The 24,665-nt window shown below is 53.4% G+C and overlaps 1 protein-coding gene across 15 annotated transcripts in view; it reads right to left on the bottom strand.

The window, feature by feature from the left end:
- Positions 1–24,665, bottom strand: part of IQSEC1 (IQ motif and Sec7 domain ArfGEF 1) — a 467,442-nt gene that overhangs the window by 63,432 nt on the left and 379,345 nt on the right. For 2 of the 15 annotated variants that reach the window (XM_033091225.1, XM_033091166.1), the window contains exon 1: positions 16,489–16,814. The exons of the other annotated variants lie outside the window; for them this stretch is intronic. In XM_033091225.1, the coding sequence (XP_032947116.1) occupies positions 16,489–16,553 (65 nt within the window). In that variant the 5' untranslated portion in view covers positions 16,554–16,814. Of the gene's footprint in view, positions 1–16,488; positions 16,815–24,665 lie in introns of those variants that run through there. 15 annotated transcript variants of the gene reach the window in all.

Genomic DNA, 24,665 nt, shown 5'->3' on the forward strand with positions numbered 1-24,665 from the left:
CAGACAATCAAGTGATGGTTCACATCCCGGCTGGGGATGGCGGGATAGGGGACCACACACACACACACACGCACACGCACAAAACAACCAAAATTAACATTTTAATGCAGAAAATCCACACAAACATGACTTGGAATTGTTTATGAACAGATTTTTAAAAGAAAAACTGGAAACTTTTCTACCCTCATCCCAAACTTAGGGGCTTGACAGGTACAAAGACCTCTTTGGCCTGGCACTAATACCCTCTCTTACGAGGATGGTAAGCAGACACTCTGAGAACCAGACTTCACAGGGCCCACGGCCATGGCACCCACCCCAGCTGATCCCTAGACGCACCCTGGGAGACTTTGAAGCCTATTCCTGCTCAAGCCCTAGAAATCCCGAGAATTCAAAGGGCCAGTCAGTGGTAGGGCCCCAGAAATGGTACTTTGAAACGAGCCCTAGTGGTGTGACATGTGGTCTCCCTGGAGTCCCATAACTGCCAAGCCCCTCCATAGGACAAATGAGGCCTCAGGAGGAGGAGAGACCCACCCAAGCTCTCTGCGCCAGCGGCAGATGGGGCAGAGCCCAGCCTCCTCACCTCCCACTGGCCCACATCCAGGGCCCAGGGCCTGGGCGCAGTCTGCGTGACTCTGCTTGGTGTACACAGAGCAGTGTCAGCCTTCATTGCTGTTTTCTTTCTTAAATTAGAACTAGGTACCAGGAATGGTCACTCAAAATCCAGATTTCTGGCTTCTCTTAGAAAACAAAAATCACGTGGCATCCATTGCTGAGCTGATCAGTGCCCCCTGCAGTGCCCTGAGCCCCCAGCTGGCTGCCTGCCCCATGAGATGCCCCGTGAGATGCCTGGGGCTTCGCCTGGCCTGTTCACTAGTGCAGAGCACAGAGCTGCAGCCACAGCTCTGCCACACACTGCTGGCGCCCTGTGTCACTTCCCCAGGTTGGACCTCAGTTCACCAGCTGGCAAGGTGTCACGAGGATGGGTGAGCAGCAGGCTGTGCACACAGCAAATGCTCAGGAAGCCTCTGAGCCCAGGCCAAGCCAGTGCTTTACCGCTGCGGCCAGAGAGCTCAGCCTCCTCCTGGGCCCCCACAGGACGAGTCGGTACCCGGCCAAAGCCTGAGGAAGTGAGCCTGATCCAGCTGCCTCACTTAGGCTTAAAACATAGTTAACAAGAAAACTTACTTAGTTTTGTTCTTTAAAAAGGGAGTTTAAAAACCTCACTGGTTTTAATCTCTCTTGAGATATTTCTCTGGGCCAGAAAAGTTTTATTCATCAAACAATGGGCAGGAGAAGCCAGGTTGCGTGGGGACCACAATGCAGACACAAAACGAACCTCCCACTGGAAGGTCTGCCCTGTCCCAGGTCCCTCCCTGCAATCCCCCTCTTCCCAGCCAGTCACTTCATTCCATGAATACTTACTGAACACCAAGTATGTGACAGACCTGTGTCAGGCACTGGGGACAAGGCAGTGAACACAGAGACACGACCCCATCCTCATGGGGTCACCAAGGGACAGTTAAGTTAGGAACAGTAATGGGGGCAGCGTCAGGGCCTGTAGGATAGCCAGTAGAGACCCAGGGCCAGACACAGGAGGACTTCCCGGGAGGCAGTGCCAAAGCTGGGACCCAGAGAACACCAGCCGTGTGGGAGGTGAGGGGTGCTTCCAGCTGAGGACGTGCGCTTGGAAGAAAGGCTGAGCAGACTGAAGTGGGAGCCCACAGTGCACACAGGGACAGAAGCGCCCAGTGTGGCGTGACTATTGCGGGGGACAGGAAAGCCCCGAGTGTTCAGGGCCTGGGAGGGCTTGTTAAGGAATGTGTGCTTGACCCAGGGTCAGGGCGGGTTGAGGAAGGGCCCAGGGTCTAACTGGGGTGGGACAGGACAGCAGTGGGGCTCTAGAAAGGCAAGTCTAAGTGCAGAGTGCAGGATGTTAGCAGGGGACGGGTGGAGGGGGCCGTGTCAGGGGAGCCACAGGGGCCCCCATGAGGCGGTGCCTGTGGAATGGAGGAGAACCGATCTGAGAGACAGCGACCGCGCTGAACAACAAGACAGCTGTGGGAAGGACAGGAGTCCTCAAGGTCCTGGAAGCCAGGGTGGTGAGGCCAGACGTCCCCAAGAAGTCGAGGAAGCTAAGGACAGGGGCACAGTCACAGATGTTGGCAAGGAGCTGGGATAGAAGTCGAGCTGTGTGGGGTGAGAAAGGGAGCTGGGGCAGGATCGTGGGGGCTGAAGATACGTTAGAGGACTGTGGGTGAGAAGAAGGTGCAGATGGGGTGACAGCTGACGGGAGCTGGGGGTCCAGGCTTGTGGTTTGAAAGCTGGAAGAGAGCTGGGCACTTCTGAACGGTGACAGGAGAGGTTACCAGAAGGAAAGGGCACTGAGCAGGGCTGACGTTAGGTAGTGGGCGTCCAGCCAGTGGGAGCCCCTCCTCTGGGGGGCCTTGCTTTCCTTTAAGAGGCAGGGAGGGGGGTCAGTGGGCTGCCAGGGGGCCTGACACCCCCCCACAACAAGTTGGGGCTCAGGAGCCTGAGGTTTGAATTGGGCAAACCAAGAGAAAACGGGGGTTCATTCCAACCCTGTGCCCAGTTGCAGGGAGTGGGCCCACAGTGGGAGGCGTCTGGTCTCTATCCCTCGCCTGTTGGCCTCCGTGACCCACAGACATCGTGGTTGGTTGGCTGCCCCCTGACCTCTGGGGGAACGGGTCTTGCTCACTTCCCCCCCTGAGGCCTGCCCTGCCAAGTCCACCTCACAGGCGGCAGCATTAGCTCCAATTACCTGGCACCAAAGCCTCCAGAAGAGGCTTTTATATACCTATAAACATATGAGTATAGGACTTCGAACAATGAACTTCTCAAAACGGAAGGCTATTTTTAGAGCTTTGCTTACTGACCAACATTCAGCATTTCCCCATTTGTCAGCTGCTGCTGGTGAGATGAGCAGACCACAGGACGGGACGAGGGCAGCAGTTAGGACTGAGGTCTTCTCAGGCCACATGAGCATGTCACAAAAGGTGCAGTTTTCCTGGATGCCCAGCTGGCATGGAGGGGTGGGGGCAGTGGCAGCCAACTCATGTCCCTGTTCTCTGGACGTCCGCAAGGACTCCACACAGCTCTGTGAGGCAATCCCCCCAAAGTAACGGTGTGAGCAACAGTGAGATTCGGGGCTGGACTCCGACACCTGGGTCCTACCCCAACTTCTCTGAGCCTCAGTTTCCCACCTGTGTGGGGGCATGACGGTGGTCAGGAACAGGTGCCCTGGGAGCCCTGCACACAGCTAATGCAGAGCCTAACTGGAAGGGAATTATTCTAGGAGGGGCCAAGGCAGCTCCCTTCCTCAGACAGGGCTTCTTCTCCTCAGGGCATCGCCAGACAGAAGAAAACAGCCTTGTGACCTGTGTACCCAGCACACTCAGCCAGGCCTTCGCCCCGTCCTGCCAACATGTTTGCCAAGGCTGGCGCTCAGGCCCCAGGAGGGTGGTAGCTGCAACTTCATGGCCCAGGCCTCACTCCCGGACATAGAGAACATCTGTCTGTCTGTCTGTCTGCCTACGGAGCTGGGCTGGCCCTTCCCACTACTCTGACTCACTCTCATGAAAATAGCCTGGAGGACCAGAGTGAGGTTTGGAGATTGGAATTCAGAGTCCTGGAGATGAGGCAGGGTCAGAGGTCAGACCCACTCTGTGTTGACAACTTTGGGGGCCCTCATCAGAGAGCGCCATGTGTCCCAGCTGTGGCCCAGGGGACCAGTGCAGGGTGTTCCAAGGCAAGAGCATGCACACCTGGCAGGAGAAAGGAAAAGGGGTGTTCTGGGCCTACAGGTGCCCTCTCCCCGCACCTCCACTGTCTCTACAACCATGAGCTCTTGGTTTTCTTCACAGCACGTCTCATTATCTACCTTTGGTCATTCATTTCAATTTATAAGTGTCTCTTGCTACTAGAGAGTCAGCTTTGGAAGGGCAGAGAGGTGGCCGCCCATGTAGCCTGCCCTGGGCTCAAGCGTCCCCTGTGTGAGGACAGGGTTTAGCATAGCAGGTGCTCACTTACTCTTGGTTGAATGAATGAATGAACAAATGAATGACTGAATGAGTGAGTGATGCTACTAGTGACTAAAGAACCTGTAAAAACCTGAGAAGCAGCAGCGCTCATTTGCTCATTTATTAGTTCATTCATTCATTCATTCATTCATTCAGCAAATATAGAGATGGAACAACGATGCCCAGAGAATATTTAGGCTCTAAAGCCACAGAGCTCCGTGCCGAGCGGGCCCTCCCCGACTTGGGCCACATGCCTCAGCTCCTCTCTGGCTAGAAGCCCGAAGGACACCCCTGTCTTCTTCCTCAAAGCCCTTTGGGTGGCACCACCCTCATCCTACCATCCCCTGGCATTTCACCCAGGCCATGCCACTCACTCCCCATAGGCCGATGGCAGGGCTCACTCCTCTCCCATTTACAAGAGGAAACACTGTGCCTGGAGGGGAGAGAGATTAACCAGGTCACACAAGTGACACACAGGGCACAGCCGCCACAGGACCTGTGTCCACGGTCTCTCCTTTGCTCTACAGCAAGGCCTTGGAAATACTAAACAGCTGCAGAAAGCGGCAAGTTTCTCCAAAGTAGAGAGACATAAGCTCTGCACCCAGGAGGCCGTTCCCCAGGCCTCCAGTCCCAAAGGAACAGGCAAACGCAGTCCCACTCCCTGGGGATGCCCTGGCTCAGCTCCCCTGGGCCCACCTCTCAAAGCCCTGGGAAGCTGCTCGCTGGGCCAGCATGGTGAAGCCTCAGACAAGAAGCAGGAACAGAGCCTGACGCCACAGGCCGGCAAACATGAGCTTTTACTTGGGCTTAAAGCAGAGAAGAACCATGTGGTTCTGGGGAGGGGCAGGGGCCGGCGGGCAAGGTGTGGGGGCCTATGCAAACATCCTGCAGTCCAGCCGAGCCAGGGCCTCTGCCTGGGGAGATGCCGCTCCTGCTGGCGTCACTAACAGTCCTGGAGAGGCCCCCAGCTGCCTGAGATCTCACCCCACATCCTGAGGACCAGAGCACCAAACTAGGGGACAGGACTAACCCAAGAGGAAAATCAAGCTGCTAATGCCAGTCCTGCAGCCAAACCCAGGACGGGCAGCCTTTCCCAAGAGACAGGCTGTGAAAAAGCCCTTTATTCTGCCTGGGCCATTTGGGCCAGGATGGAGGCCCATCCTTCTGGGACCCTGGGCCTCACTCCGGGACAACTGGCTGGGAGGCTGGCGTCACTGGAGAGCCAGGCCCAGCGCCCACCCTGCCGCTCCTTATATGGACACTTTAGATGGCACAAAGCTCTCTGGGAGACAGAGGACCTCCATTCAAGGAGCTCAACAGGTCTCAACACAGAGCTCCAGACCGGCAGCCCCTGGCCCAAACATACTGAAAAAAAAAAAAAAGAATGAATCACCAACATTTTACCATCTAGAGATTTTATACGGAAATCCAGGCTGCTGGCTTCTCTTTGGGAGGGGGAGGCAGCAGGGGGTCTGGCCACACTGGGCCAGTATTCCTGGCTGACAGCACTTAGATGGTGTGCTGGCAGCTACCCCCACCAGGCAGCTCCGCTCTGCCCTCACCACAGTCCCTGCCATGCCGAGCCTTCTCTCCCGTGCAGCACATCACTTTCCTGCCAGTCGAGGGCCTCCGCATTTGCGTGTGATGCTTGCAAAAAACAAAATTCAGGACTCCATTGAGGAGCAGAAGTTGGATCTGTAGCTCTGGGGTCAGTCATTCCTAAGGAACCTGATTTAGAACCCAAGTCCCATGGGACACGGCTCAAGAATTCCCACCGCTCTGCTCAGCCGGTGGGAATGCCAAGGCCTGCTCTGCTGTGTCCTCCAAGTGTTTTCTACAAGGCTCTACCTAAGTCATGCCATCACACTGATCATCACCCACAGGCACACACTGGCACACCCACCAAGCTTCAATATGCCAGGCATCCTCCTTCCTCAGTTTCACATGGTCGGGATAGAATTTAAAAGGCCTCTCATATCTGGTGTTTATTCCAAAACTAGGCTCACAGTGATGTCCTGGGGTCTGCACCAAAGCTCTGCCCACCTGTGCAGACCCTCTGACTGTCTAGGTCTGACATGATGCCCCCGTGGCTCGAGAGATGCCCACGGGTGGGCAGCTCTGGGTGGAGATCAGACCAGATGGAGTCCAGCTTCCCACTTCCAGGCTCAGTGACCGGTGGCAGGTCACCTCAGCTCTCCGGACCTCCGGTGTCTCATCTTTGCAATGGGTGTCATTCCTGCCTCACTCAGCAACAGGAATGTGGGACCATGCTCTGCCACCCATAAATCCCTGTGCAAACATGTGGGCTGTTTCTGCTCCACACCACTGATCAGAGAAGGGCTCGACCGAGAGGCTGAGCCGGGCTTCTTAAGGCCAGAAAGACGTACATCGGAAGCATTCTCCAGCCCAACACCAAATTAAGCAGCCTCTGCTGAGGAAACCAAAAACATCTCTGTCATGTCTGTGTAGAGCTTTACACTTTCAAAAGCCCCTTTCCTTTCACGCCACACACAGCTTACATGGTCTGCAGCAGCAACATCTATAGAACTGCTTCCCTCGTCACGATCTCTGCAGCTGGCATCACCTCCCGCCGCCCTTTCTGTCTATTTTTCGTAGCCATTTCCTATAGCCTGCCCTCTGCCAGACCCTCATCGCCAGCTAAGCCAGCACGGTTCTTGTTGCTGTGGACTGCATAAAGATGACCAGAGCTTCCAATCCCTGGGCTCACTCGCAAAGATTTTTCAACGTGCGCACACAGAGCCAAATTAAATACAGAGGCCTCTAGTTATTTCCATACGTGTAAAATGGACTTAAATAAGGCATTTCTCTGTGGCAGGCTCCAGCAGACAGGGCTGGGCTGGGCCCCAGGGACACCCGGGAGTGCTGGAAGTGAGGCACAGGCTGGGGAGGCTGGCTCTGCGAAAGAGTGTGGGCGGAAAAAAGAAAGATGCCCATGTCTCGGGCCTCCCTGCCTGCAGCCACCCCCTCGGCCAGGGCCAAGCGTGTGGCCCTCGACTCCAGCACAATCCCGACTCAGCTTCCAGCCCTGTCCCAAACTGCCACCACCACCAAGCTGCCCTTGGGCCTCTCCACACTTGTCCAGCCTCAGCTGCCAGAAAACACGTTCTAAAATGCAAACTGTCCAAGCCCTTGCTGGCTTAAAGTTTTTGTCACGGTCCAAACTCCTCAGTGTGGCACTGACACCCAGCTCTGCCCATCTCCTAGGCTAACGAATGTCTTGCTGACCCCAACTCACTCTGAAGCTCCATCCATGTGGTACATACTGTCTGCAGGCTGGCAGCTATGTGCTGCTGTGGCCAGTTCACTCAGACTGTTCCCCTTCCTGGGACACTTGGTGTTCCACAGCAGGGGCAGCATAGCCTATGGGAGCCCACGGGACTCTTCTGCCTGCCTGTGAGCTGACCCCAGAAGGGGCATGCTCTATGTGTCTGTGTCCTCAGTGCCAGCAGGGGTCAAAAAGCATGTGGTGGAATGAATGAATGAACACATGAACGAACGAACAAACGAACAAACTGATAATGGTGAAAAGAATAATCACACAAGAGGGAACAGCTGCTCTGCCAGGCATTACTCTTGAGCACTTCACGTGGAACTAAGTCACATCACCCTTATAACAACTTTTAAAACAGACTGTTATTTTTTTAAAGCAGTTTCAGGTTCCCTGCAAAATGAACACACAGTGCAGAGTTCCCCTGTACCCCCATGTGCACAGCCTCCCCCACGCCAAAGTCCCCCCAGAGCGATGCATTTGTGTCAGCTGATGAACCTGCATGGACACATCACAAGGACCCAGAGCCCATGGTTTTCCTTGAAGGTTCACGCTTGGTGTTGTATAAAACCACCTTTTGAGGTAGGTGCTGTATCATCTTCCCATTGTGCAGGTGGAGGACCTGCGGCACAGAGAGGTGACGTAATTTACCCAGGCCGCAGGACTCAGAAGGGGAGTGCCAAGGCTGGCTGAGGTACTGGCCCGCTGGCGGATGGAGGAAGCCGCTTCCCACCCAGTCTCCATCACCCCTTTCCCTCCGCGGGGAAAGCCCGCCTGCTGTCTGCCCACCACGCTCCGCTTTCCCTCTTAAGACCTGGTCCTGTGGCACAGCAGCACCTGCCTGACTGTCTCTCCTCTGCGCATGGCACCCACAGCAGGTGTGCAGAAAGGGTCTGGGGAAGAACGAAGCTCAGAGTAGGGAACACGGGCCCCTCAACCTCCTGCAACTGCAGTGTTGGCACACGGAGCCTTTCCCTGGTGACTGGCTGGCACCTGGCAGGCAGGAGCTGTGTGACCTTGGGCGAGTGACTTGGCCTCTCTGCGCCTCGATTTCTCAGCCATAAAAGTGGGGGCATTGTCCGCCTCACAGTCAAACAATGCACAGGCAAATCCTCAGCCTAGTGCCCGTCACCCAGGACAAGCTTGGGGTGGCTGACCAACAGCACAACATAGGACTGTTATCACTTCCCCACATCGTAGGGGCATCAGGGGACAAAGTGGGGCTATCAGGCAGCGAGCAGGCCACGGTGGGCGGGGGCCTTAAGGAGATGCCTTGGCTCAGAACTAGGTGTCAGACCATTGGAGCAGCACCGGCACCTGCATCCGAGAAGGGCCACGGGTGGCCTGACAGGGCGGTGGCTGTACAGAGCAGGACTTGGACCCACAGCTGGCTTACTGACTCAACTTGGTTACCGGCCCCCTATGTGCACCCACTGCGTGAGACAACAGGGGTATCGTAATAATATAGTCATAGGAATGATAGCAACTAAAATGTCTTGAGCACCTACTATGCGCCAGGCTCCAAAGGTGGCACCACGGGATGGCCTCGCACTGAGTGACGATGGGATGCTCTGGGTAAAGGTGAAAGGAGGGACGATTCCAGCATTGTGGGCAGAGCCTGAGCAGATGGACGAAAACACGGAAGAAGGCAGACTAGGGGAGCAGGAGATAATAAGGAGCCAGGTAAGAAGCCACGAATGTTAGAGACCGTGGCGAGGAGAGGCCTGGAAACCCGAGTGCTAACAGACCAGCATGGGAGGGAGAAGAGCTGGCCACGCGGCCTGGGAAGGAGTGGCAGTGTGCTGGGACGAAGGCCAGGACCGCCAGTTCCTTAAGCCGGAGAGGAGAGTGCTGGGGGCAGGTGTGAGAGGCTGTCCAGAGGCCCAGCAAGGCGATGAGCCAGGAGGCTTGGGGTGGAGGTGAGGCAGGGACCACCTCCCGACTCTACTACCTGCCACGGGGCCACCCAGGGGCAGCAGGCAGGAACCTGTGGGGACACGGCAGAGAGCCCCAGTTCTGCCTTGCGAGCCTTGGGCAACTCTTCTTCCAAGAAAGGCCTGTCTGGTGGGGACTCACTCACAGGCCTGGCTTCCCCTGCTCACTTCTAGACACAGGACCTCCCACACAGACTGCCCCAAAAGGGGCGGGCGTCCGTTGGTCTTCCAGGCTGGGTGACGGGCCCAGGCTGCCCACACGGCCAGGGATGTTGAGGGAGGGCCCTGCTCCAGAGGCCCCTGCTCCAGAGGCCCCCCAGAAACATGACACCTCCACTGCCAGAAATAAGACTGACCACACAAAAGATCCTTGATGTGAAAATCAACAAAATGTCTGGTATTTGCTTCAAAATAACCTGGAGGCAAGGAAATAAAATGGTCCATGGGGATCATTATGCTATTCTCTCCACTTCCATGTATGTTTAAAAATGTTCCATAAGAAAAGTTCAAAATAGCACTAAGAATTTGCTATCCACATCAAGGCCTGCTATCATCCTGAGCCATTTTGCCATTTTTACTAAGTGAGTGGAAAAACAAAACAAAACAAAACCCCAAAGCCTGTACATTTAAATCATGGCTCTGAGAAAGACCAAGGGCCGCAGTGGGAACGGAGAACTTGTGCTTGCACGCCTGCCCTCCCACCCCGCTTCACTAACAGCAGAGAAAAGAGTGGCTTCCCCAACCACTTCCTCTCCAATCCCCTCCCAGGACTAACTGCACTTCGGGGTCCTGTTCAAGGCCTTCCCAGGCAGATGACAGCAGTAAGGACGACAGCCATGGTGGCTACACCACGCAGGAAGAACCACAAAGCGGCTGGCATTTACTGAACACCATTACGAGCTGGCGCTCTTCTAGCCCCTTCTCTGCCATCGCCGCCACTTCAGAGTCATCCCAATATCGACAGGAAATCTGGAGGCCAGTTCTCACACCCAGACGTCCTCCTGGGACTGGGAAACATATTCTTGAGATTCAAGGCCACCAGCCAGAGCTTCCCAGGGTGCTCTGTGCTCTCTACAAAGGGTGAGGCCCCACTGTGCCCACCCACAGGTGCCGGGGCCCCGGGGGGCCCTGCAGGCTCTGCTTCACCCTCCATTCTAACAGGCCCAAGCCCTCCAACAATGTCAGGAAGGGGACAGCTATGCGTTAACCAGGACGCTAAATCGAGTCTACATTCTGCAAAGTTTGAGTATGTTATTTTCACTTTTTTCACCTCGGTTTCCTTGTCTGTAAAGTGTGAATGATACCAGCTACTTCACAAGGCTCTTGGGAGGTTCAAATAAGACAAGTGCGTGTAAAACTGAAAGGCCACCCAAACGTCAGATACTACCACGGTACCAAAGGCCAGTTGCCCATCCTGTCTAAGAAATCTTCAACCTCGCTAAGTTGAAATTTTTCTAATCCACAGGCAAAACACTCTTAACTGTCCTCTATTAGTGTCCTCTATAAATCTAGGGACAGCTGGGGACAGCGGGCTCCACGCACACACACAGCCTAGGCTTCAGTGCCTTCTCACCGTCTGTGGTCTGTCTCGCTCCAAGCAGCCACTGCCACCTCCGCTGTGAACAGCACTGCCCTTCAACTGCTGCCCTCACCAGCATCTCTCTGCCTCACTTTCTCTTAACCCTGGCCTTGTCCATCGCCAAAAAGAGAGAGCATCTATTCCCATTGTTTAGTAACGTGCCCCAGTTCCAGCACAGTTGAATCTCTCGGTTCTGAAACACTAGCTAAAAGCCACCATCTACCAGGTTTACTCCACGCTGTTCAAGCGCTTTATGTGGATAACTCATGGATCCTCATGACTCCCCCAGTTGCTACTGGCACCCCCATGTTACCGATGGGGAAAACAAGGCTCAGAAACGCTAGGGGACTGCCCAACATTAGACAGTGTGAGGGGCAGAGGGGGGCAGGGTTCTAGGTGGTCTAGCTACAGAATTTGCCCCCTTAACCATCTTCCCTCAGCAAATGACCACAAGGTTCAGGAAATAAGGTGCATCTACTTTCACAGATGTGGAAACTGAGGCCAGAAATGAGATGTGTTGAGATGAGTGATGCCAGGCCTTCCAGGGAGGCCAAATGCCAACAGCTAACGGAAGCCAGCTCTGCCCCGGCCTCTCTGGGAGGCCTCCTCTCTGGAGGGAGAGACCCTTACAAGCTCAGTAATAATCAGGATAAATAAAAACAATTACAATCATTATAACTAACATTTATTGAGCGCTTCCTATAATACAATAAGGCACTGTTTTAGTTTTAAATGGTTTACATGTACCAACGCATTTAATCCTTACACCACCTAGCCTCCCAGCCAGAAATAAAAAAGTAAACATCATTTGCTTCCTCCTTTGAAAACAGGCATTGGGGAGAAAGCATTCACGTTGGCAGACAGACGCCAGCCCAGTCTGGGCCATAGGTGATTTCGGGGAACCCAAACGAGGAGGCCACCCACTGGCTGGAGACTCTCCCAAATTTTCCAGTTTATTAATGGTCCTTCTCTCCTCCCGTGGGATCAAGTTCAGCACCCACACACACGTGGGTGCCCTAGTGATGTCACCAGTCCTCGCCTCGGTTTCCCACCGTGCAGAAGCCGGTGGTGTTTGCACTGGTCTCCCAGGGAGTCAGCTTTCGTGCCCAGGACCACACTCCACAGCAAGGCTAGCCTGGGGCAAGTGTGGTACCTCAAAATGCCACAGGTGCTCAGGACCACAGGTGTCTCAGAATCCCACTGGCGTGTTGGGGGAAGCAGCCTTTGGGGTCTACGGGGACTGGCAAGACACCAGAAGAGCCCAGAGTTCAAGGGATAGCAGATTTGGGAAATATTTTGGGAATCCAGACACCAGGGGTAACAGACACCTATTCTGTGGCTTGGGAAAGATGCAAAAGGCTCCTTTTATGATGGTGACATATTTTGCTAAAGATTATTTAATCCCTGAAGAAGCAGAGCCTGGCTTAGAAGAGCACAGACCCTGACACCAGCCTGACTGAGTTCAAAGCCCTGCTCTGGACCTACTGGCTGGTGACCCTGGGCGAGTCATATCATCTTCCCCCAACTGAAAAAGTGGGAACAGCAGAAGCCCTTACTCATAAACTGCTTTGAGAATTAACTACTCCACACAGAGTTCACTAAACGGCAACTACTGCTATTACTATCATTATTACACTGACCTTTGAACAAAGAGGAGAAAACAATGCTAGCATAGTGTCCCATCTATACCAACCGGGAGGGAACTCTCGCTATGGTTCTACATCTGGGCCTTAAGTTCAAACTAAACTGTCACCATGTTAGGAGGCTGCAGACCAAGGAAAAAAAATGGAAAGAATGATCCTTTCCATCAAGGAGCAGGGAAGCCACAGCCACGTATGAATAAATCATAAAAACATACTCAGGGCAACTAGGACCAGCCTCGGCCCCTCAAGGAGAGATTTCACAAGCAGCCATGTAGGCCCAGAAACCAGTCTTCAGACCCAGAAACTAGCAAAATGGAAAACTGTGAGGAGACAGTTTAATTCAGCAGTAATTTCGCAAACAAGAAAAGGTGGTGACAGTCATGATGGTGACAACAGCTGCCATTTTGGGGGCATCTAATATGTGTCAGTCGCCATGCAAAGCTGCACACCCTTGCAGGAGGTTGTTTTTAGGCCCCACTGCATGGATGACAAAATCAGAGCTCGGACGGGGAGGCCACGTATCTGAGGCCATGCAGCTGGGAGGAGGCGGAGTCAGGGTTCTGTGCGACCTCCAGGCCTGTGCTTTGTGATGCACGGCTTCACGTTATTCACCCTGGTTGGTCCACATCGAGCCCAGAGCTGGCACAAAGTACGTGCTCAGTAACTGTTTGGTGAGTAAATAAAGGTTGGGAAGTGCAACGTCAGGTGCCCCCGGGGCATACACGGCTCCCCGGAGAACAACACCCCCCATGCAAGCCCATCTATACAATCTGCCCCCAACGGCCCCCACGCATGCATCCATGGGCTCATTCATTCACCGACGCAGTCATTCATTCATGGTCAGGCGCCATGCTGGGCAGGCATCAGAGGCCCAGCCGCCGGCCCAGCTAGGGCTTCAGCCACAGCAGCCAGAGTGGCAGGTCCAGGTGGCACCATGCGATATGTTACACCATAATCACCATCGGTTTTCTCTCAGCAACAGCTCATGCAGTGGGAGCAGCAAGATTCTGTAAGGCCATGCCAATTAATTGTTCAAGAGCCTTTAAACTCACTATGATTTCCTTTTGAGGACAAATGATGAATCCCACTCAACGGCCTTTGAGCATCGTCCCCTGCCACACAAACACACCTCCACAGGGGAGTGGGCCACCTGTGTGGAACTCTCCTCAGGCCCCTGGCCGGGCCCAAGCCCATCAGAACTATGCTGTCATCTTGTCACATGCTTAGTTGGTGGATGGTCCGCGTGTCATCATAATCCAAAGGGAACTGACAACAGGGGAGGAAGAAAATCCGATGGGTCTGCGGTGGTGGGGAGAGCTGAGTGCTGACCTGGATGATGGCAGCATCGGACTGGAGCCTGGGCTGGGCAGCGGGGCCAGGGCTTTCAGACACCCATGTTCCCAGGCACCTCTGTGAAGCACATTATCTATCATTCCCTTTCCCCAAGGGGCAGGCCAAGGCTCACAGGAGTATGGTAACTTGCATAAACTCACAGGGCTGAGCTGAGATTTGAAACAAAGTCTGTTTGCCTCTCAGAGTGCCCTGGACTCTCCTGGCAAAGCATGATGCCATGTTCTATCGAGTCCAGCCAGATAACACCCATACACACACGCACATGCACACACACGACACGCAGACACACACACACTGAGCTCCCTTAGTAGACAGCCCCGTTCAATCCCTTCCAGAAACACCTATTTGCCCATTCATTTCACTACCGTGTTTCCCCAAAAATAAGACCGGGTCTTATATTAAGTTTTGCTCCAAAAGACACATTAGGGCTTATGTTCAGGGGATGTCATCCTGAAAAACATGCTAGGGCTTCTTTTCTGGTTAGATCTTGTTTTCGGGGAAACACAGTATTTGACTATGCAGAGATGTCAGTCCTGTCCATGTTTTTGAACTGAAGCTGTGTAAATATTAGCACAACTAGTTCACAGCAGACTTCCTTGAGCAAAAGCCTGAAAATCCTGGCAAGGCTGGCAGGGTCCTCCAGAGGCCCTCCATCAGAATGTCTGGGTTCTATTTCAGGCTCCCCTTGTAATATTCTGCTCAACTCACTAGATTCCTTACCTGAATGTACCCACTTAGAAAGGGCAGGTAGGGAGACACCCGGGTGGCCTGGGGGCCCACAGGGCAGAGCAGCGGGTGCTGCGTGCGAGCACATGCCGTTGGAGAAGCGTCTGCTCCCAGGACAGCGTGCTGTGCCCGGAGAGGGCGTCTTGGACTGTTACACACTGCGGGTGGAGGTCCCTGGAGTATGCCGGGTCCTTTCAGAGTTTAGAGAGGGAGAGATGGTCAGCTGGAAGGACTCTGGATGGGGGCAAGCTGGCCAGTGTAAGGAGCTCCTAGCTCTCCTGGCTGAGCCTCCACAGGCCAAGCTTCCTTCGGAACCACATCCCAGGCACTCGGGAGCAAATGTAACCCACCTGCTCTGAGGCCGAAGGGTGAACACCAGGCACTCTCAATAAACCATGGAGCCTTGGTGCCTACAAGACTGAACACTCAACCTCAGTTTTCTCTCCTGCAATATGGGGACGACGGTACCACAAGGACAGGAATACCAACGCAGTACCGGATGGGACAGCTGCACAAGGCAGAGGCACGTGCGGGGTGTGCATATCACCACCCTCATTCTCAGACTGATCCACTGATTCCAGACAGCTGGCCCTACAGCTGCAGCTTGCTCAGCCTTCGCCCCAGATGCAAACAGCCATGGGTCTTTGGGAACCCCACCCTCACAACCCTCCATGATGCTTCATGCCCAGACTTCCGGGCCCCTGGAGTGAGGAGGGGGGCAGAGGGGAACACACCCATGTTCTCAGTGCAACCACCAGACACAGGCTGCAGAATTTTGAACTCAAAGATCAAACGGTTGCAGGTGGGCCTCCCCCCAGGGGGCCTGACACATGCCAAACCAGCTTGTCAACAACTCCCCTCCACCCCATAGCCCTGCTCCTCCAAGGGGCCTGCAGACAGCTCAGGGCAGCTGTGCTGGCGAGCAGAGCCAGGAAATCGATATTCCCAGCACATACACACTCTCCTTCTCTCCATAAATATCGGCCCTTGGATGCTCAGACAGCCACCCACAAGCCCGAAGCAGAAGAGGGTTGGTCTCTGGGACACATGCGCCACTCAGACTCCATTCCTGACTATACCAGGTGTACATAAACAAACACCCCAACCCCACCAGCGGTCCCTTCACAGCCACAACAGTAGCCACACAGAACTCAGCCTCCCTGGCTTCAGGCGCCCACCTGCATTCCCGGGGCCCCACTGGGGAGCACACCTGGACCACCTCCCCACAGCCCCTCAGCACCTCAGCATCGCACACACACCAGGGGTCTCCCCTGACAGAGCAGACACATAACCGCAGACACGGAGTAAGGTCTCCCCCCAACGGGCCTCCAGGAGGACTCCCTGCCAGCCTTTGGCCCACCTGCAACCGGATACAACCCCCAGGGCTGCTGGCCACGCTCCCTCTCCCACCATTTGCTCTCGCACCAGATACCAACTCCCATCGGTTTTTCCCACGTAAACGCACCCACACACAAGCTCCCATTCCAAGTCACTGACGAGTGTGAGCACACACACACTCCCTGCACTGACAGCATCTTTTCTCACACACACAGACTCAGGCCCTGTGTCTGGTTGACACACACACTAACGCAGACACACTGCACCCCGCTCCCCTCCTCCCTCTCACACACAGGCACTGGTCCTGACAGTCTCTCACTCTCACACACCCATTCTCTACAGCTTCTCTCCGGCACACACTTACACTTCCGTCCCCGGCCGTCTCTAACAAACCATCACACAACCGAACGCGGCGCCAGGCTCGCTCACACACCCACAACACTCTGCAGGCGAGTGTGCAGTGTCGGGTGCCGCGGGCACCCCACGCCACCCTGGGCCCCGCCCCGCCAGCCGATGCGCGTTCAGCCCCTCCCCGCAGCCCTCTCGCCCGAGCCCCCGCGCCCACCCCGGCCTCGCCCGGAGCCCTTACCCGCAGTCAAGCTCCAGCTCCAGCAAGGACTGGGTCCGCTCGGAGTTGCAATGTAGGCACCACATGGTGGCTGCGGCGGGAGCTGACGGGGCCGGACGCCCGGGACCCAGGCCCAGCGGAGCGCCGCCTACTCCCGCCACGGGCGGCGGGATCTGGGGGCCTACACCCGACCGGGAGACCTGACCACGCGCCACGCGACCACCTTGAAACACCACCAGTGCCTGCCAGTGCCTGCCGCTCCCGGCCCAAGTCCGAGCCGCAGGCCAGCCGAGCCGAACCCTTCCCCCGCCGGGCGCAACCAGAGGCCGGGCCGGAGGAATGTGGCCCGGGAGGGGCGGGGTAAGGGGCGGGGTCGGGAGGCGGAGCCGCGGGGGGAGCGCAGCAGCGGGGCAGAAAGGGGCGGGGCCACGCCGAGCTGCAGGACTAGGTGGGTGAGCAGCGCAGGGTCGGCATTCTCAGGTTACAGCCTCCCGTGTCCCTGCAAGCTAGGCCCTTTTCTGGGAGGACTGCGCACTCCTCCAGCACAGATATCCCCAATATCCATATCTTTCTCCCCAACGTGCACAACAAATACAAAACCCTAAGCCAGCAAACTGTAGCCTTCTCTGCTGGGGGAGCCAATCCTGACTTTGGCCTCAGTTTATAAAACTGGGCCCTTGCTGTCCCAGATGGTCTAGTACTGAGGCTCTGATGCTCCTGCCCCGGAGAAAGGAGTAGGTCCCGTCCTGAGGCTGGGGAGACCCTTTGGGGGACTTTTTGGTGAGGATCTAATGGAGGCAGCTTCTTTTCCCCCTAAGCCCTTCCCTCGCTCAGAGACAACATTCAGACTCCCATTGCAGGCTTAAAGTAATACTAATTTAGTATCTTCGAGCTCTTTACTGATATTTAATCCTCAAGACAACATTGTGACATAGGTGGAGTTATTACTGGCCCCATTTTTCAGAAGAGTAAACTGAGGCTCAGTTTAACTGGGTTAACTAACTCACCTTCTCTCTCCTCTCCCAGGCTGCTCAGTTCTCCCTACTATAAGCAATCATGGATTACTGTTCCAATTTGCATATTTACATGTTTATTATCTGTCCTTGGGCTTCATGAAGGCAGCCACAGTGCACAGCACCCACACTTGTGGAATGCCCAAATGTGGTTGGGAGACATCAAGCATACACAGATACAATCAAAACCCCACCTGTCCTGGGCTGTCCCACCTGCAAGTCCATCTCCTGGAGGGCCAGGCAACTGGCTGTTCTGCGGGAGTCAGGAAGCTGTAGGAAGCCACTAAGGCAGGGACATCATCTTGTGCCCTTTTGAATCTTTAATTTGCAGGGGGTGGTGCAAAGGGCCTGGTGAGTGTTATTCCCAGATGGGGAAACTGGGCTGGGGTGGGGGACAGTGAAGGAAGAGGACTGGGTTGGTCCAGCTTGTCCCATGGGAAAGTCCGGAGAGCCAATTTAGTGCACTAGGGTATCCAGGCAAGAGGCTGAGCAAGAATTCAGTGCTGCCCTCACTGCCCATTTCCACATTCTTCCTCTTCGCTTCTGATGTTTTCTTTGCTACTTTAAAAATAAAGACACTGAATGGGAGAAAGTATTTGCAAGACACAAATCTGATAAGGGTCTAGTATCAGTACTATATAAAGAACATTTATAACTCAATAATAAAAAGGCAAATAACCCAATTTAACAATGGGCGAAGGGTCCGAATAGACATTTCTCCAGAGAAGACATATGAATGGCCACTAACACATGAAAAGATGCTCAACATTACTAGTCATCAGGGAAGTACAGATCAAAACAGTGAGATATCGCCTCTCGCCACTAAGATGGCCAGAGTCAAGGAGATAGACAAAAGCACCTACACATGGAGTTCTAGAGTGAGAAGACCACTGAGCCACAAAGTTCAAAGACTGTGGTCACATCCTGCACCCTGGTTGGTGGGTGGGGAGAGCTGGAAGGGAATAGGGCTGTTATAGTCCTGTTTGGGGGCGGGGGGCAGGTGGAAAACTCCCACCTCAGCTTCAACTGCCCTCTAAAAATAGGCTGCAATAAATGGAGCCAAGAGAATTCCCCAGCCCAGCTGCTGGAGCCCTCCAGAAAGGCTCCAACAGCCTCACAACCTGATTCTCCAAGAATTTCAGGCACTTCTCCAGGCCCAGGGCCTCGTCAGTATGGTCTTGGAGACATTTTTCCAGCTGGGATTTACAGGAAGGGAGTGAATTTCCCTGTTAGCATTTGGAACACCAGAGGATGGAGTCCCTGGAAACCAAATGCCTCTACCTCTCTTGTCTTCTTATCTTCCTGCAAAGTGTGCCTCTTGCTTCTGCTCAGTTAACTGCCTCACAGATTAATAATTTATCATATCATGAGGTGAGTGAGAAAAGTTCCAGCCAGGAGAGGCAGAGAAAGCCAATTTTTCTGCCGAAATGACTAGGCTGGGAAAAATTTGTTCATGTACCATTTGGGCAAATTCCTTAGCCTTCTGAGTCTCAGTTTCCTTAACCCTGGCTAAATCACCTTGCTGTTTAATTTAATTTAGCAAGCATTTATTAGTGCTTGCTCTGTGCCTGTCTTCTGAGGCCCAAATGGGGAAGACAGTGCTGTGACAAGTGTCCCCCCCAGTATGATGTCATGATAGTTTGGAGAAAGGAGCCTATAATTCTCTATAACTCTGCCCCATGAGAAGCTCCAAAGATAAAGGGACATTTGGGCTGGGCTTTGAGGGATGAGTAGGAACCCATGTACAAGGTTGTAGGATGCAAACAAAACCCATGAAATGTTCAGTCCCACTGTGTTGTCCTGGGTTTTAGTCCTGAGTTGCTTGCCTTGGACCATTTCACAAGCCACAACCCGACTTCATCCCCCCCCCAGGCTCCTGACCGCCTCCTGTCTCCCACAGTCCCCATGTGGCACTCCCCCAAAGGCCAACCTTTGCAGTCCCTCTCCCAGAACTGTCAGGATGAAGGCCAGCCTCTCCACATGGCTGACCTTGTGGGCTGGTTCACCTCTCCAGCCCTTGCCCATCATCATGCCCCCTTCATGCGTGCCACACGTCCAGCAATACTAAACTTCCTTCAGAACCCCACTATGCCTAGCTCATGGCCAGGACTTCGGGTTTCAGCTTTCAATGTCAAAAATGGGGGTTCCAGAGATTCCTGCGAATGGGCCCCTGCCCTCTAAGCTGGAGGTATAGTTGGGACAGAGAAGGGAAAGAGGAAGACTTTTCACTCTATGCCCTTGAAATTTTTCAAAATTTTAAACAAGTGTTTATTACATTAAGGGAAAAAAAAGCCAGTGAAATAAAGAAATCAATAAAAGACACGGTAATCCAAGGGACTGGAGGTCTTCTACCGTTTTAAGACCTAGCCAGACCATCAGCTCTAATACGCCTTTTGGAGCAAAAATTAATATAAGATCCAGTCTTATTTTACTATAATATAAGACCAGGTCTTATAATATAATATATAATATAATTTGAGTCTTATATTAATTTTTGTTCCAAAAGGCGCATTAGAGCTGATGGTCCAGCTAGGTCTTATTTTCAGGGAAACAGGGTAGCATCTTCTAGTATTTTCTAGGAGGCTGTGAAGCCGGCCAGAGCCAGTCCACAGAGACCCCAATTCTAGATTGTACGTAAGCTGCCTCTCTGGCCACTCCAGTTTCCTTGTCTTTTGAGCAGGCTGTGTCTTGCCGACAGCCATGCAAATCAACTGGAGGTGCATTGTAGCCCATTCAGCCCTCCGCTCAGTGCCCATCATTAACATGGTACGCCTCGTGACACTGAAACAGACACCCCCACATCACAGCCAGAATGCTGGGTCCAGGAGCGGGCTCTGTGATCATCCCTCCAGCCCAACCCCTCGTTTTACAAACCAAGGCCCAGAGAGGTGAAGGGATGAGCCCTGGGGTGTGAGGCCAGGCACTAGAAGCACAGACACTGGCCCAGGCCACTGGTCCTCACTGCTGGATGGCGCAGCAGGGACTTGGACAGTGCAGCATACAGCCGGGCGTGGGGGAGTTGTAGGTTCCATACACAATGGAACTTATTCGTGTAAGTGTTGGATGCCATAAAAAACCAGAGACAGCTGTGCAGAACATAGAATTCTCTGGAGTGACATCTAAGGGAAGCTAATTAGTCCCCAGAAGAGAAATTATCCAGATAATAAAGCTGTTCTAGAAAAAGCAGAGAACCATATGATTTCATTGATATGTGGAATATGAACCCAAAACAACAAAAGAACAAGACAAACAAATGAGAAACAAAAACTCATAGACACAGACAATAGATTAGTGGTTACCAGAGGGTAAGGGGGGAGGGGGGTGGTAGATGAGGGTAAAGGGGATCAAATATATGGTGATGGAAGGAGAACTGACTCTGGGTGGTGAACACACAGTGGGATTTATAGATGATGTAATACAGAATTGTACACCTGAAATCTATGCAACTTTACTAACAATTGTCGCACCAATAAACTATAATTAAAAATAAATAAATACAATAAAGCTGTTTATTTAAAATAAAGCTGTAATAAGTGGCAAGTCACTTTTTCAATCTCCATCATTTTTAACAAAAACCACTTGCAAATCATAGACTTCTCTGATCATACTAAATAACGTAAACTAAATGACGTTGGCATAACTTACTTTGGGAAGCTGGGGGTTCTTTATCTGGAATGAGAGTGTAGGGCCATTTACCTGCTCGGGCACTACCTTGGTTGTCATCCAGCTCCTGACTCTCTTTCCAGCCTCACTCCCAACTACCATCCCTACAATATAGCTCCTCCCAGAATGCATCGGGCATGTTTCCATCCCAGTGCCTTTGCTTATGCTGTTCCCACTTCCTGGGTTGCTCTCTTTATCTGCTTGGCAAACTCCTACTCAACTTTCAAGGACCAGCCCCAATGTCACCTTCTCTTTGAAGCATCCCTTAGTGCCCCCACTCCCCCTCACCGACACTGTGGACACCTCAAGGGCTGGGACAATGGCTCTCCATCACTATCTACCCTCTCATCTCAGTGGCGCCCTGACGCTGCCACTGCTTCATGTAACTGGCACAGCTGTCACAGCACCAGGGGAGCTGAGTCCCAACCACAGAAAACTCAACAGCACTTGGGTTGGCCATGACCTGGACTGTAACAGTGAGATTAAAGTGGCCTTAATGCTAGCACACCCTATAGCTTTAGAGCAGAAGGAGTTACCCAGTGCTACCTGCTCATCATTCATATGACGAGCCTGAGGCCTAGAGAGTGGGGAGCCCTTCCCCAAGTCATGCTGACACACAGCCTAGAATTCGTCTTCTGCCTTCCTTTCCATAGCTCCTTCCCCACTGTTCTGACAAGGGAAGTCACGGAGCCAGGGAACCATTGTGGTTTGAGGTATGAGGATGTTGTTTTCCTGTGGTCTTGAAATGAATGATAAATGAATGATGCAGTTGTTATTATGCCAACAGTTGACAAATGGATTAATACAGCCTGTGAAGGCATGGGAAGGACCCTCCGGGAGGTGCTGCAGTAACAGAAACACAGCGTTAGGACACAGGGTCCAATGCATGGAGAAACAAAATCCCCCATGGGTAGAGATAGAGGGTGGCTCTGTGGGAGCTCTGAAAAACCCAGCATGTGACGTGTGCTCAGTGATTCACCAAGTGAACAAAACAGCCAGTAATGATCGCCTCCTCCAAGAAGCTCTCCTAACCTGGATCCCCAGAGCACTCCAGGCTTCCAGGTCCCCACTGCCCACTACAACCCCGGCCACCCAGAGGATGTTGTTTTGTTGTAAAAGTGAAGGAAGCCACAGATCACAATGTTCTCAGCACATCCCTTCCCAGTCTGGCCCTTCTGTGGGCATACCCCATCTTTCTGAGTCCCTCTGCTGGGCCCAGCCAGGTGAGTTGGACTGGTTGTCCTGGAGTCCAAGGGCAGGGCCTGTGGAGAACAGATCTGTGGCTTCTGAAGTGTGGCTACTTGAGTTCTTGAATCTATTAAAGTGGATGGGAAGTGGCCAGACACCAGGAAGAAATGTAGAAGGAAAAGCTGACCTATTGCCTTCACCAGAGAAGGTCTCTTTCCTGACCCTCACCCCCGCCCAAATCACAGTTCATCACACTTCCCATCAGGGTGCCCTGCCAGCCCAGATACAATCAAAAGTGCCCCCACTTCAGCCTCTCTACTCAACCCTCCTTTTCCTGGTTGGTGTCACGAAGAAGTCACCATCAGATGCTTAGGGAAGACCCACAATGCTTATACTGAGTGGGTTCAGCCCTCCCTCAGGGACAGCTCAAGGAAAATGGCTCCAAGCTATTTCAGGTCGGCCTCTCTGTGCCCACTCTCTCTGCCTGAGATGGAGCCCCAGCCACCCCAATTCTCCACCACAAATGGAAGAGGGAGGCCTGTGCCCAATAGGTCTGGACAGATATCCCCCCCACACGCCCCTACCCCCATGTGACCTTCGGCAAATTACCCAGCTTCTCAGGGCCTCAGTGCCTTCACCCACAAAAGGGGGACAGACCTTCCTTGCGGAGTGGAGTGAGGCTTGGCAATGACACTCGCAACTGCCTAGCCAGGGCCAGGCACCCCAGAGGCCTTCAGAGCCGGCAGTCCCGCACCTCACACACGAGTTAACACACAAGAGGAGCAAAGGAGTGTTGAATGAGGAAGCGCTTTTCCTACCAGAGGCTCCATCCCACACTGGGACTGGTTGGCCAGGATGGCTTGGGCCATACACTGGTATCAAAAACCCAGGTTCCTGCACCTGGCTGTGAACTTGCATCTTGGGCAAGTACACCAGTCTTCTGAGGCTCCTTTCTTACCTCCCTGCCTCTTTGTGCCTCTTCCTTAAGCCTGGGGGCTGTGACCTCTCTCACAGAGTCATGACCATCTCTCACGGGCATATACTCTGAACCAGGCACTTTACCAAACTGATTGAATTTAATCCTCAACAACCCTCCATTTTACAGATAAATTGAGGCTCAGAGACGTGGAGTAATTTGCCTAAGGCAACACAGGGATTTGAGCACAGGTCCATTTGGCCGCCAAACCACGGACGTGTTACATTCCTGAAGCCAGACTTGTCCCTTCTCCCCCTACTCAAGGAGCTTACTGAGCACAGGCTCTGTACTAAGTGCTTTACATGTGCCATCTCACTTAAGCCTCACAAGGACCTTCTAAAGTCAGTACTGTCCCTGTTATCCTCATCCCGTGATCCAGAAACAGAAACTGGGGCTCAGAAAGGTGAAGGAATTTGTGTAAGTGCAAACAGCTTAAGTGAAGGATTTGAACCCAGGTCTGTCTGAGTCCCAAGTGCTTATAACAATATTCCCTTTGGTCTTCAAGGTCCAGCTCCAAGAAGACCCCTGCAGGGGACAGTCTCCCCTCCTGGTTGATACGATGAAAATGACAAAAGCAAAATCAGTCCCTCCCTGCCCCCACTGGCTGTGGAGTCAGACCCCTGTCTCTGTCCCTAGATTGGCAGTGTGGCCTTGGGCATTGCCCCTCTGAGCCTCAGTTTCCTCTTCTGTAAAATGGGAACGAATAGCAATGCATATCTCTGAGTTTGTAAATGCTTAAGTGGCATATTAAGTGCTGGGTCCTCGGCATGCACTCTGCTCACCACTGTCCACCTCTGCCCACGCAGTCTGCTCCTGGAACCCCTTCACAAATCCCGATTCTCTGCCTGGGAATGCCCACTTCCCTTTTGGAATGGAATGCAGCTAGGGCGAAGCAGAAAGGGAACAGCAGTGGCCACCCCAGGAAGGACGCAAGGCTTCTGCCAGCTCTGCTGAGGCTGCCTCAGAGGTCCCGGTCGGGTCACATCTGGGGTAGTCCTGGACTTTGCTCTTTCTCTTCCCTGGCTGCCTGCGTCTCCCATTCCTCCTTCAACAAACCCATCCCAGGGCTGAGCCCACACTCAGAGGGCCCCTTGTCATGAACCCCTTGAGGAGCTTGGGGCCAGGGATTAAGTTCCACAGTTCCAAGCCCCACCTATAGAAGGAGACAGGCCCCACACTTGAAGAGCTCTGAGACAGCGATACATGTCCCAAGGAGGGCCGGTGGACTGCTCCCTGCCACTTCTTCGGAGGCCCCTCCCCGGCTTCCCCAGGTAAGCCATCCCCACATCTCTTCATCTCATTTAACTCCCTTTCAAGCCCATCTTACCAGCTTATATTTTTATCTTGCTTAATTACTT

This window comes from Rhinolophus ferrumequinum, chromosome 2 (genome assembly GCF_004115265.2).
Source record: "Rhinolophus ferrumequinum isolate MPI-CBG mRhiFer1 chromosome 2, mRhiFer1_v1.p, whole genome shotgun sequence".
In the NCBI taxonomy this organism is placed as follows: domain Eukaryota; kingdom Metazoa; phylum Chordata; class Mammalia; order Chiroptera; family Rhinolophidae; genus Rhinolophus; species Rhinolophus ferrumequinum.